The sequence below is a fragment of the Ciconia boyciana genome, chromosome 1, assembly GCF_034638445.1.
Source record: "Ciconia boyciana chromosome 1, ASM3463844v1, whole genome shotgun sequence".
NCBI lineage: Eukaryota > Metazoa > Chordata > Aves > Ciconiiformes > Ciconiidae > Ciconia > Ciconia boyciana.
In genome coordinates, this window is record NC_132934.1 from 102,038,620 (window position 1) to 102,051,372 (window position 12,753).

Sequence of the window (12,753 nt, forward strand, 5' to 3'; positions counted from 1 at the left end):
GAAAGCTGATCTTGTCAGTCTCACACTTATCTGTCAGTGATGCCTCTTCAGCCTGAAAATGGGTGAAAGTGCACCTCGGCATTCTGCAAGGAAGATGCCTCTGTAGTAGGTGTAACAGCATAGCCTCAAGACCTTGTTTTTTACTGTTGGTAGTTTCCATGGAGCTATGAAAACAAAATCAGAGAAAAAAGCCAGGCCAAGTCACTGCTGCCAGCTGTTGGTGTAAAACGGTATATGTAAAGTGAGTAATCGGCTCATTGCTCTATATATGGCTACAGAAATATGAGAGCTTCAGTGCTTGAGACAGCAGCATGTTTTATTTTTCTGTGCTTCACGTCTGTGCCAAGATCCGTGGAGTCCTTCTGAGGTCTCACTGGAAAGGTGGTATCAGTCCTTGTGATCAGTTGTGTGTGTGTGTCATAGATGCAATGTCTGCAGTGTACCGACAGGCTGGGACTCTGAGCAACCGGACAGGGCTTTCTCAGGCCCATGGAGTTCAAACAGTCTCAACCAGATGAGAGCTAGAGATTTTTAACTGACTTCACCGATTCTTGGTGTAAAAATGGATATGCTGGAACAGATGTCTTGTCCATCTAGTACAGCATCCCTGTCTCTTTAACGTATTGAATATTGCAACAGCAGGATAAATTTTAGGCTTTGGTAACAATGTCTAACAACAAGGGTGCCAAATGGTGTTTCCCATGCTTACTAATGCACTTGTGGAAGTTTTCCATGTTGGACCTGTTCTGGACATGCCTTCTGGTCTCCACTCAGGTGAAAGCCAGTGCCAAGGGAGTAGGCTCTTGCAAACTGGAGTGTGATGATACTGCCTTGCTGAGCAAAGCGACCTGAGAAGTAGCTGCCTGCACTAGGTCTGCTGGTCTAGATTTCCAAGTAAGCCTTTAGACACACACTGTAAATTTGACCCACCTCATCCAGCAGAAAGCAGGTGGGAAGAACTGACATACCAAAATAAAAACATTATGGGTTTTAATCTCTTTCTGTTTTGTAACGTTAGTTTTTTAGGATTGCAATGGGCTTTAAAAATCTCTCCGGGTGGATGATCCCAGGTGCTTCTTTAAAATGTCTCAGCAAACTCCCTGTTCATGCAGTGTTGCATGACTTACATTGTCCCTGCAGTGGTTGGCAGAGGAAAGCAATTTCTCTGAGGCAGGATTTGAACAACCGGCTACATACCAAGTGCACTGAGTCAGTGTCAGTAAATTGATAAGTTCTGAATCACCACTGAGCCCTTCAGAGGCACTTCACTACAATACCTGTGCCTCTTCAAACATGGAAGTTAAGTTCTCTTAATTACTCAGTGCTTGTGTCAACTCTAATTCAAGATTTTGTTTCATTCATTCCACCTGAGGCCATGTCTTCACTGCAAAAGAAATCCTACCTTTTGCCTGGACTGACTATCTCAGGGTAACGTCTCCTAAGAACAAGGTGACTTCCCTGGAGAGGCTGCTAATTGAAGCAGTTATTCAGACCTATTCCCTCTTCCTTTACCAGCTGTATCAAGATATAAATTACAAGTGCTTATGATTTTGGTTACGATACTTCCTTTATGGTTTTAGCTTAAAAATACTGAAAAATTGTACAAGTGTTCCTTGTACTAAGGCACAGACTTTGTGTATTTATATCTGTTCCCTCTGTGCTTTTCTGCTGATCTTACAGCTGTACCACATTTTCATGCAAACTGATCTTTTTATTTGCTTTCATAGGCAATTTCTCAACTGTAGAAAAGGCCATTAAGTGAAAAATGTTTCAATTCTACATGAGATTGAAGGGGTTACTAATTACGCTATTTCTTCAAGATTGTCAGAAGAAAAATAGGAATGCCTGCCAAAAACATTGAGAACTTTTTAGTTCTGACATTTTTAACCTTTTCCAGTTTGTAGATCCCTAAGATTTTTCCAGTGAAGCACTGCTAATTGAAGTCTATGGAAAATAGACTTGTGATTTGCCTCGCTACTTTAGATGCAATCTGCAGATCACCCTGAAAACTACTGCTGTAACCTGTTCCATCAATAAATAAATAAACTGGATTTATGAAAAGGAATCAAGGCCCTGATGATACAAATCAGATCAAAAAGAGGTTTTTCAAATGCAAACAGAGGCCCCTCTGCATCTCGAAGCAACTAACTGTGTCTGGCCTGTGTCAGTGAGGCACTATACTCTGATGACAAAGCCACTGATAAATCCAGTATGTTTCAGCTCTGTGTGCGTTGTTGGTGGATGTACGTTTTTTCTTGCTGTTACATTTGCTGAGGGAGCATGATCTTACCCAAAAGCATGTGGAAATTAAACTGAAGTGGGCAGATGTGTGCATCATGCCTAACAACTGAAGTTAGACTATTCTTAGCAAAACTTTGCTTTTTTTTCTTCCTTCTCCCCCCCCACCCAGGTTTTTGCTGAGCCCTCCATCAGCCTGTTTGCTCTGGAATGCTGCAAGGGCAGAGAGCTGCACTTCAGTGAACCCATCAATTCCGTTTTGAATGAGGACCTTCATTTTTACACTCAGTCTGTATGGGTGAGAAGTGGATTGTAAGTATGGAATAAATATTCTTGTCAGTTTTGCGTTACAGGAGCGAATACTGAGCATGCATTTTCCCCCGATTACTGCCTTTTTTCATAGGATGTGTTTTACATTCTAGCTTTTATTTTGAGTCAATACAAAACCCTAAAATGTGGTTGAATGCTAGACCCACTTTTTGTATCAGGACCCAAAATGAACAAAAACTCTAGGCAGAGGGTGTATTTCCCCCTTTAAGAATCATCCTTGTATCCCTATACAGTAGCGAACTATAGAGCCTGTTGTTCAGGCCAGGAACCAAAAGTAAGTTAGTTTTGATTGCTGACTTACAAAGACAGGTAAACTTGGACTGCCTTTATTAACTGGCTGTAAAATACCGGCTATAAACTGCAATGATTTAACTTAAACCACTGTGGTGGTTCAGCAAAGCTTGATGTGCTGATTGGCTGCCAAAGAGGCAGCAACTTCTGAGAGAAGCTCGGGGTGGATCTGACAGCTGGAACAGTAATTTGCTTCTGTTATTAGTTTAACTCCCCTCCCTGAGTGTGAATACACACCCAAGGTCTTCTGTGAAACAATTTTATATCTGCAGAAGTGACCTTCTAACCTCTTCCGCATCTCCTCCTTTCACCTTTTGGAGAAACTCCCAAGTACTCTCTTGGCCAGGTTTTCAGCCCCCACGTCCACAGCAGCAACAAATAACTTGCAGAGTCTCATCCTGCAACTGAGACTGACTGGAAACTGCTGTTCTTCTAACATGACACACATTTCCTGTGTTTATTTTTAACCTTTTCCCCACCTTTTTCACACACATAAGGCTGTCATTTTCTTGAGAGATCTTATGGGATGACACAAAACCATGCCAAATTTGAACTAATTGGGCAAGGAATTAGTGTAGACTGTTCACAGCTTAGGTATATCTCTGTTGTGATTCTTATGATGAATTTTTCAAACACATCTAGTCTGTTACCACCTAGAAGTCAAAACCCTTCTACAGATATCTGTGTTAACACTGCTGAGTGCTCCTCTGATTCTCTGAGGTTGGTACAAAGGCTAAGCCTAACCTAGCTAATGCTCCGGACCACCGTGGACTGTTTTCTTTCAGGAATTTCACATAAGCGTTTTCTTTAAAGGTTGGTTAAGGACTGAACATCCCTTTCTTTAAGAGCAGTCAGTGGCAATTGACTTTAGCTGTGGGCCCATACTGAATATAAGCTTCTCACGGAGCTTTGTCAATTCACTGTAAATTCTAGTCCCTAACATCTGTGCCACTTCCATCCTGAGCCCTTGCTGAAAATATATAGAGCGAGTGGTCATCTGCTGCTGTTGTCTTGAGGTGCTCCAGGTGAGAGTGGTAAGCAGCTGCCCATTTGAGGCTGAGAACAGCATACACATGTTCCCCGTGATCTGTGCTAGTTTGGAGGAGGAAAGGCCTTCTTTGGGAGGAACTCCTGACTTATTTCTGGTGGGAGTGTGTACATCTTCATACCTCTGTGGTGGTGTTACAGTCTAAAGTGTGTCCTGTTGGGGAATGTATCTTTATGAGCTTTCTCTGCCCTCTCTCATCGGGGTGTGGAACTTGATATTAAATCACTTTGCCCATGCAGCTGGCTGTAAAGGAAGGGTGATGGCTTTGGGACCACATAGTAGAAAAGCACGGGAGAGTGGGTGCAACAGTTCAGCCCCTTCTCCATCTTCCTGTTTGTTTCTGAGTATCCAAGCCAGGTTAGCTGGTTCCCTGTCTCTGGGAAGGCTCAGGGCAGAATGGCTGGGCTTTCTCTGAGCTCCGTGTGATGCTCCGTAGGAAACAGACCTCCACAGCCTGTCCCCATCCCACACTGCAGATAGGTAGCCTGAAGGTTGGGGGTGGCAGGTGATTGTGGGAAGTCTGGGGGATGTCCTGGAGGGTTTGTTTGTCTTATCTGTGATCAAGAGTTCAGGAAGGCGGATTTAGAGGTTTTTTGGCTCCTTGCCCCAAAGCTTACTGTCACCTTTAGACAAATGACAAAGATTTATGTAAATACACTGATGACATCTTGCTGCTAGGCTTAGGTACAAGGATCCTTCCTGAGCCAGCTGACCACCTCAGTCAGAAATGGCATGAGCCTGGACTGTGGCTTGGCAAACAGGGCTGGAGGCTGAGGTACTCCAAGGTGTAGGAAAGATGGCACAGCGGAGGCTGCTGGTCTGCGTGAGAGCCGACATGAGTTTTGTCTGTGTCGCTGAATGCCAGAAGCCCAGCCTGGCTTCAGATGGTTATTACTGTAACAGTCCTTCCCCTTTCTGTTTCCTATAAATGTCTGCTTTGCTAACAGAAACCATGTTTCAGATGAGACTCTTTGATGCTCTGAGAACAATGTTAACAGTGAATTCTCAGTGACTTCACAGAAAGCATCACAAGAAAAAACTCAGGAATGTGTTACAGAAATATAAGGAACACAGAGTGGTGGTCAGGCTGCTCTGAATACCTTTTAGTCAGGAGGTATGGGACTTAATTTAAAGAAAAAGTGATACAGCCTCGTTACAAGGCAGTTCACAGTTGGCATATTTTAGCCTCCATGGAGTCCTGAGCAAGGCTGGCTGTCAGTTTCTCCAAATTATGCGCAATGGGGAAAAGTAAGTTACAGGTGCTGTGAGCACCGTTTGTGGATGTTTTCCGGAGTGCAGCCATCCCTCATGTTCTTGGCAGCTGACCTGTAAAACAGGTAGCGTGAGGAAACCAGTATTTGCTTTGTGTTCAGATGAGTTAATGAGTCAAGCGTTTAGGATGCACTGTCTGCACAACAATGTCCTATTGATATAAACAAAATCGATCTGTGATTCTGAGGCTGCCTCTGTAAGCAGCAACACATTATCTACTGAGCAGATGTCTAGATAACAATATGTGCTGATTCTTTAACTCTGTGTTAACAAAGTATTCAGCCATGTCCATGGCTCAGCTATGCTCACTACAGGAAAGTCTGTTACAGCAATGTATAGGTTTTGGAGTAAATATTTTGTATGTGTTTTCAGACAAGTGGAATAGCTACAAAAAGCTTTAACTGTAACAAAAGAAAACATTGGACAAGATCCTCTCATAATTATTATGTACAACCAGGCAAAGCTGCAAGTATTACTGCCTGGTGTGTGGCTTCCTAGGTTCCTAATGCATGCCCACTGAAACCTGTGTTATTCCCATCTGGGTTCATGCAGGAGTTCTCATATTTGCGGGAAAAAATTGGGGGGGTTGGGGGGGGGAGGGGAGTTTACAAGTTTCAGGCAGACAAACAGAAAATGGGTCTTAATTTAGACAGAAAACAGTTAAACTGCTGAAATGGATGTGGCATTTTGTGGCATGGTAATACAGGTTTGATACTAGCACTACTGTGGAGAGGTTTGGGGGCTATCAAGAGCATAGTCCTGAACACAGTAGTTTAGTTTTGCTGTTGTTAAGGTGTAGTCGTTCATGTTCTGTTTTCTGTATCTAGGTGGATTGCATATGAAGGATGTAATTTTTTAGGAAGGCAGATTCTGCTGGAGCCCAGTGAGATTTCAAACTGGAATGAACACAGTGGCTGGAAAGTAATTGGCTCCCTTCGTCCTATGAAGCAGGTACTGTAACAGTGTATGAGAACAATTTTATTTTTTTGGACAGGGATTAGTGCGCAAGTATCAGCTCTAGCACAAAGTATAATGGTGTGCATTGTACTCCTTAAATTAGGCCAAATGATGACAGTCAGAAGGACCTACTGGAAGATTACCGAAGCAGAAAATTCCTCCAGTGGCAGTTACTGAGATCTATATTAGGTTCCTAAAGGGAAATAATTCCTAGTTTCTTGGAGCCAAGTTTTGTTTTTCTGAATGGCTCATTAGCATGTTCTGTAGATGCCCTATTTTTACATTTTTGCTATATAACAATAATAATGAGAGAACCAATTCTACACTGGCTTGTTTCATAATTAACATAAATGGAAGCAAGAACAAATTTTATTGTGCTGTAGCCTGGATTTCCAAAAGAAGCAAAGTTTATGCAGTCCCACCAGGCTTTCCCTCTCTGCCTCACCCCAAGTAATGCCAATTTCAGTCTCATTCAAAGATTCAGGTCTCAAAACCACGCAGTTCTTAGGGGCTTTGTGAAAGGTAGATAAAGAAGCAAGACTGAGATAAATGCCCCTCGTTCAAGGAAAAGGAGGTGCAATTCTGCTTCTCTGCCTTTCCAAGATGCATCAGGTAACCAGCGACACACATAAGCTCCAAACAAGTTGAAGCACGTGTTGCTGCGTGCTCAGCCACGCAGCTGTGGGAGGGCAGTGTCCAGGCAGATAGCAAAAGGATGGGGGAGAGCAGCAGGGAATGTGAGCAGTAACTCCACTGGAAAAGAGTTTTCATTAGCTCTGCTTCTCACAGAACAATGTGTTTCCACTTAGTGACAAATGTTGCTTTATTTTTAAATACTAGATTTATTTTTAAATACTATTTTAAATACCAGATTCAACTGGGGAAATGTTGCAGTGAAGAAAAATAATCATCTTTAGCATTAGTTATGCATTATCTGTCCCCCCTCCCCCCCACAATGATTTGTTACTTTAAGCAGTTGACAGCTCCCTGGAATTCTTTGGAAGTGGTAACTACCAAAGGATCCCATTTTGGCTCTGTTTTTGCAAATAATAATGAAAATAATTTGTGCTGATCTTAAAAACAGCGTTCTCTCTTTGGCCAGCAATCTGAAGAGCTTTGTGTTTGGTAGCATCCTTGTTTACACTGCAACAGTGAGTAGCATTATAAGGCCTACTTCACCTACTTTGCTGGGACTTTTGGCATTTGGGGTTTGTGTGATTATTTTTGTTTTGTTTTAAATCCTGCAAACTGAGGGCTTCCTTGAGTTTGTGCAGTCAGCTACCAGTGCTTGACACTTCTGTGGGCATATGGTCATTTTTTTTGAGACCGGAGTAGTAACACAAATCTGCACCACTTTGTATTTCTTCCTTCTGTCTCCGTTACAAATTACAAAAATAGTCAAGTCTGCCAGAGTAAGAGGTAGCACAAGAAAAAGCAAAAGATTTGAAATTCATGCAAAATGAGACACAAAAATTTTGCTCAGTGACTTCATAATACGATCCTTTCCTTGTAAAGAATATACTATACTAATACACAGTTTATGGATGCTTGATGGGAGAGAGGCTTTACTGTCAGTACCCTAAGAGTTTGTTTTAATATGAAAAAAAGGAGATTCAAAGCCCCCAGAAGAAAAAGTATGCTTGGGGTTCCAGCACAGCTGCCCTTTATAACTCACTGCTCTTTATTTGCGCCGAAATCAGTGAATAACGGAGCAAAAGCTCAAACCCTGTAGTAGCCCTGCAAAATCTCCTTATGTTTTGAGTAAACTGAGTAAACAGGGATGCCAAGCCAGTACCGTTTTCCATGTATGTTCAAAAGCAATGGTGTAACACTCTGCCATGTATTCCAGTTAATGGGGGTTGAAGTTGCTGGATATGTGACTCAGTTAAGTTTTGTGTCCTGAGAATAAAAAGCTTGTGGAGTACAGCCCATTTACTGGCCTTGGAATGAGTGAAATGTGCTAAACTAGAGATATTTGCATATCACAGGAATTAGTTCTATAGACATAAATACATTTTTTAAAAAAACTTGTCTGCCATTGCTGCTTACAGCTGTGTACCTGCATGTGAAAATCACTGCTGCTTTATGTGCACATTTGTTTCCAACAAAAAAACTATTGAACATCCTTGTCTGAAACTAGAAATGGAACATACACTTTAGAAAACTGATGCAAGATGGAGGGGAGGCATTCTCACATTGACTTTCTTAATCTCTGTGTTGTAACTATCTTCCTTCATGCTATTTCAGCCAGCAGTGTACCTCAGAGTGAAGAACCGAGCGCAAGGTAAATATTTGACAGTTGCTGGAAGCCTAGCAGATGTAAGAGCAACAGCAGTGTGCGCATCCCCATACAATGGCAAGAATACCCAGATCTGGCACTACTGTCGTGGACTCTTCAAATCCAAGGTGAGTTTCCAGATGCTGGAAGTGGGTGGGTTGTATCACCTGCTGTCCTTTCACCTTCACTTCTTGCTTTTATTGTTGGCTAGCATTAACACTGGGGTAGCTTTCGGCCTCTCCCATGCATCTTAAACCAAAACTCTTATAACCTACATCCTCCTACTATGTACAGGCAGATTTGATCTGCCTGCTTTGGCAAGTTGGACTACTTTTCACATCTGTCTAATGGCACTGATGTTCCTGGAAGTAGAAACCTGGTTTTGTCTAAAGTTGCAAGTTTAAGTAATATGTGAAGAAAGTAAGTGATTTTTGTATTAATGCTGCCCTTGATAGTCTGTTATTAATATAAAAAACCTGATGATTTAACATAAGAAGCACCTGAAGTAACAAAGACCACCACCTTTGATCAAGCAGCTGGTCAATTGCTGAATAATCTGTTCCTAGCTTGCTTGCCAGGCTTGTTACCAACTACAGCAAGATTTCTGCAATATGCTTAGTGCCTGAAACAGAAATAAGTCAGACACAAAACCAAGGCTTTGTGGCCTGGATCTCACTTCTCTTCTTGTTCCTTAGGCCAACAATGCCTGTCTGGATGTCATTGGTGGCAGAGATGTGCCTGGGGCCAAAGTTGCGCTCTGGGCAGAACATGGGAAGGACAGGCAAAAGTGGAGACTCAATGAGGATGGAACCATCAGTTCACACCTCAGCGACCAACTGGTGCTTGATATTAAAGGTATTTAAAAAAAAAAAAAAAAAAAAACACTCAACCTGACATGTTCTAAGTGCATTTTTTTGATTGAGGTTAATTGCTGTAGTCCAACTCTTTTTGTACTTAAGATTAAATATTGAATCCTATCTTTCCTGTTAGGTTTATGTCCAGTTGCTTAACAGTGGGACAAGAAACAACAGGGCAGGGGGGAATCTTACTTGTTTGATCCCAGAGGTTTATTTTGATCAGATCAACTATTCTACTTCAGGGAGTTCAGTAGTGCTGATGGCAAGAATTGCAAGTTACAGAAGACAAAATGGTGAAGGAAAAGCAACCACGGAATAGGTGTGGCTCAAAAAGAGAAAAGTGCTCACTCCTAATGTTTTCAGGCTGGTTAAAGTTCAAGTCTCAAGTCTAGTCCTAGTCCTGTCATGGCTCAAGTCCTAGTCCTTCCAATTATCCATCATGGTAGAACTACCTCACTGGAGAATGCCTGTTCCTCACACACAATTTGTTCAAGCCCTGCTGCTGGCACTAGGGTTTTATCCCTAGGGAAAGGTAGTGGGGCAGTGACTGCAGTGGCTGGTCATGAGGTTGGGGGCTCTATGGTGCTGTCTTCTCAGATGAAAGGTCTCAGTAAATTAATTGATAGCCTGACACCCCTGCAGGGCTTGCAGACCAGGGTAACTGCACATCCCACAGGTGAAGTCATCAACCTTTTCAATGAATGTTCTACTGGGCATTACACATCTGACCTCTGCAGCTCAAACACTGATAATGAATTCTCAGCCCTGTGATATTGCACTAATAGAGCACTCCTGGCTTCCAGAACTAAGGAGTTTAACCACCATTACTAATTCATAAGTAGTTACTACAGAGCCATTAAATGCAACTGGTAATACTAATGGCAACTCTTACAGTATCAGAAAGCTGTGCTGCCTAGGTCACTGCAAAATATAATGCTGAAGGCTGGGGTGGCAAGATACCACTTGATAGCTCTTTGGAACACATAGTTCTTTTAGTGGATTTTTATTTATGGTATAATGATAAGAAATGCACTGTCATTTCTATGCTACATATATTCAAAGGAGAGAAAATTTGTTTTAAGGAATTCCTAAGTTTGTGGTTGAAATGGATATGCTACACCAAATAGTCTCATGTGAATCTGTGTATTTCTACTATAGCAATATGCGCCTTAAAAATCCAGACACGTAGCGGGAGCTCAGGATCTGTCAAAAGCAAAATCTCTTTAGAGGTGCTGTTTCTGTGCACAAAGGGACATTTGAGGACTCTGGTTTGTGGTATATTCTGCTTCCTAACTAATGGAGCTCCTCAGGGCCTAAGCTTACAAGTGACCATTTGAAGGAGACAGAGGGGCAGACACCAGTCCCTTACCACATGGAATTTCTGTTTTTCAGCTAATTTTCCTACTTGGTCATACTTCTTAAAGATTATGCATAGACTCTTCTCAGCATTTCTTTTTAAAATTTTTCCTTCATGATTTTGTTTTGTTTTTAAGGAGGAAATTATTATGACAAGAATCACATCGTTATGAGTCAGCCGACAGATGACAAACATTCACAAAAATGGGATATTGAAATATTGTGAGTAAAACCCACCACACAGATGGACCTTGTGTGGGTTAACACCTAGGGGGGAAAAAAAAAAAACTACTGAAGTCACACACCACTGGAACCTTAAGCAGCAACTCCTCTCTACTTTTCTTCGTACCAAGCACCAACTCCTAAAACAACTGGATTTTGCACAAATCTGGGAGATGGGAGGATCTAATGCCTTTCTGCAGGGAAGCTGATTCTTTAGAGGTGACTCCTATGAAAGTCACTATTACTCTTCAGATGAAGTATTGCAAGTAAATGCAAGAGACTAGACACAAGTTTTGCGGGATATGAACTGCAAGAGATAATATGGGAAAGGCTCTTTAGAAATGTTGTCTTGACCTTCCTCTCAAAAACTGACTGAAGCTCACTGAAGAATGAATGCACTAATGAGCTTGCAAGAGGTTGTGTTGGACTTTTATGTCCCGAGTGAAACTGCGTAGGCTCTAAGCAATCCTGAAGCTCAAATCATGTATCTTGCTAAAACGCAATTTATTTTTTCTTCATAAAGACAACTTCAGACTGGAATTACCAGCTCAGCATGTGAAATGAGGCAGCAGAAAAAGCCTGACTTTCACCCCCCTAATGTTACTAGTAGGCCTTCATCTTCATTTCTTTTAACAGTATCAAATTTCCAGATTCAGAAACTGGTTTTGCTGACCCATGGCCCGTTTCCAACCCATGAAACTGTGAGTTATCACTGAGGGTTACCTTTAACATGGAGCCATATGTGCATGTACCAAAAAGAGAATAAACAGTCCTGGGTCAGGCTAGAGTTCTACAAGGGCTAGCTGCATTTAGAGCAGTAATGATTTTAACTCTAGCTGTATTTTGTTAGATGTATATAGATTAATTTAATACAACGTAATTTGGTCTTGAAACCATGTCTTCCTTCAGAAAATAATTCACCCTAGTATATATTTTCAAAGGTGCTAGCAGCCTGCATTTCAACACTTGCTTAATGTTAAAAGAACAGCATAACTGCATGTTAACGTTACTGTGGCTCATCAACAACATGTACATCTTACCCTAAGGATGAGGACTTAGACTGATGGTCCAGACCGTGGCATGCTGGTGCTTTCCTCAATTTCAGCACTGTGCAACCAGCCTACTAGCTATCACTTGAGACAGACAGAGCCAAATACCTTCTTGGGCTGCAGTTGATGCAGGCTTGAAAAGCATGTTCCACACTCAATGCTGACAAATACAGAAGGAACTCCAGACATTTGTAGGGCTGTGAACACCTGACATGGAAGAGAAGTCCCTTAGATCACTGGTAACTTAATTTGATTGCAGCATCACTAAATTAACCTACTTCACTGAAAATGTAATTTTTTTTTTCCTTATTTGTATATTCAGGGTATGCATTTCTGTAACTATTTAAAGAGTATAGGTTAGCTAAAGACAGGTATTTTAGTTCCCAAAAGCTGTAACTATTCCAGTTGTGTGTTCAAACAGGATTCATCCCCAAACAAATAAAAAGACATAACCCTAAGTTTGCCACAGAAATAAAATATATGGATGTCTATTTTTTTATGAAATGGAGTTCTGTATAGTACTATTTAAAAAAAAACACTATCTACTTGCACTTACTATTTTACATTCTGAAATTATAATAAATCTGCTGTTTAAGTAACAGATCTTCAAATGTATGTATATATTTTTCCAACTAAAGCACTTGTTTAGCTTTTTTTATGTAAGTGTTCTACACGTGATTTGCTTTCCATATGAAATTTTAAAAGCCTGTGTAAAAGTTCTAGTCTTTTGAACCAAGAATGACTAAATCATATTTGGTGTGTTGGTGTTACATAACAAAGCAGGCTTTTGTACTGAAGAGATCTTGAATGTAAAGTGCTAAGCATGTATATTTTAATTGTATAAAACTTTTTTTA

General features: G+C 41.3%; 1 protein-coding gene across 3 annotated transcripts in view; it reads left to right on the top strand.

The window, feature by feature from the left end:
* Positions 1-12,752, top strand: part of CRYBG3 (crystallin beta-gamma domain containing 3) — a 94,317-nt gene extending 81,565 nt beyond the window's left edge. The window contains exons 18-22 of one of the 3 annotated variants that reach the window (XM_072885362.1): positions 2,411-2,550; positions 6,007-6,130; positions 8,384-8,542; positions 9,110-9,269; positions 10,765-12,752. In XM_072885362.1, the coding sequence (XP_072741463.1) occupies positions 2,411-2,550; positions 6,007-6,130; positions 8,384-8,542; positions 9,110-9,269; positions 10,765-10,853 (672 nt within the window). In that variant the 3' untranslated portion in view covers positions 10,854-12,752. Of the gene's footprint in view, positions 1-774; positions 897-2,410; positions 2,551-6,006; positions 6,131-8,383; positions 8,543-9,109; positions 9,270-10,764 lie in introns of those variants that run through there. The other 2 variants (XM_072885380.1, XM_072885371.1) reach the window with 2 other exon arrangements.
* The last annotated feature ends 1 nt before the right edge of the window (position 12,753 follows it).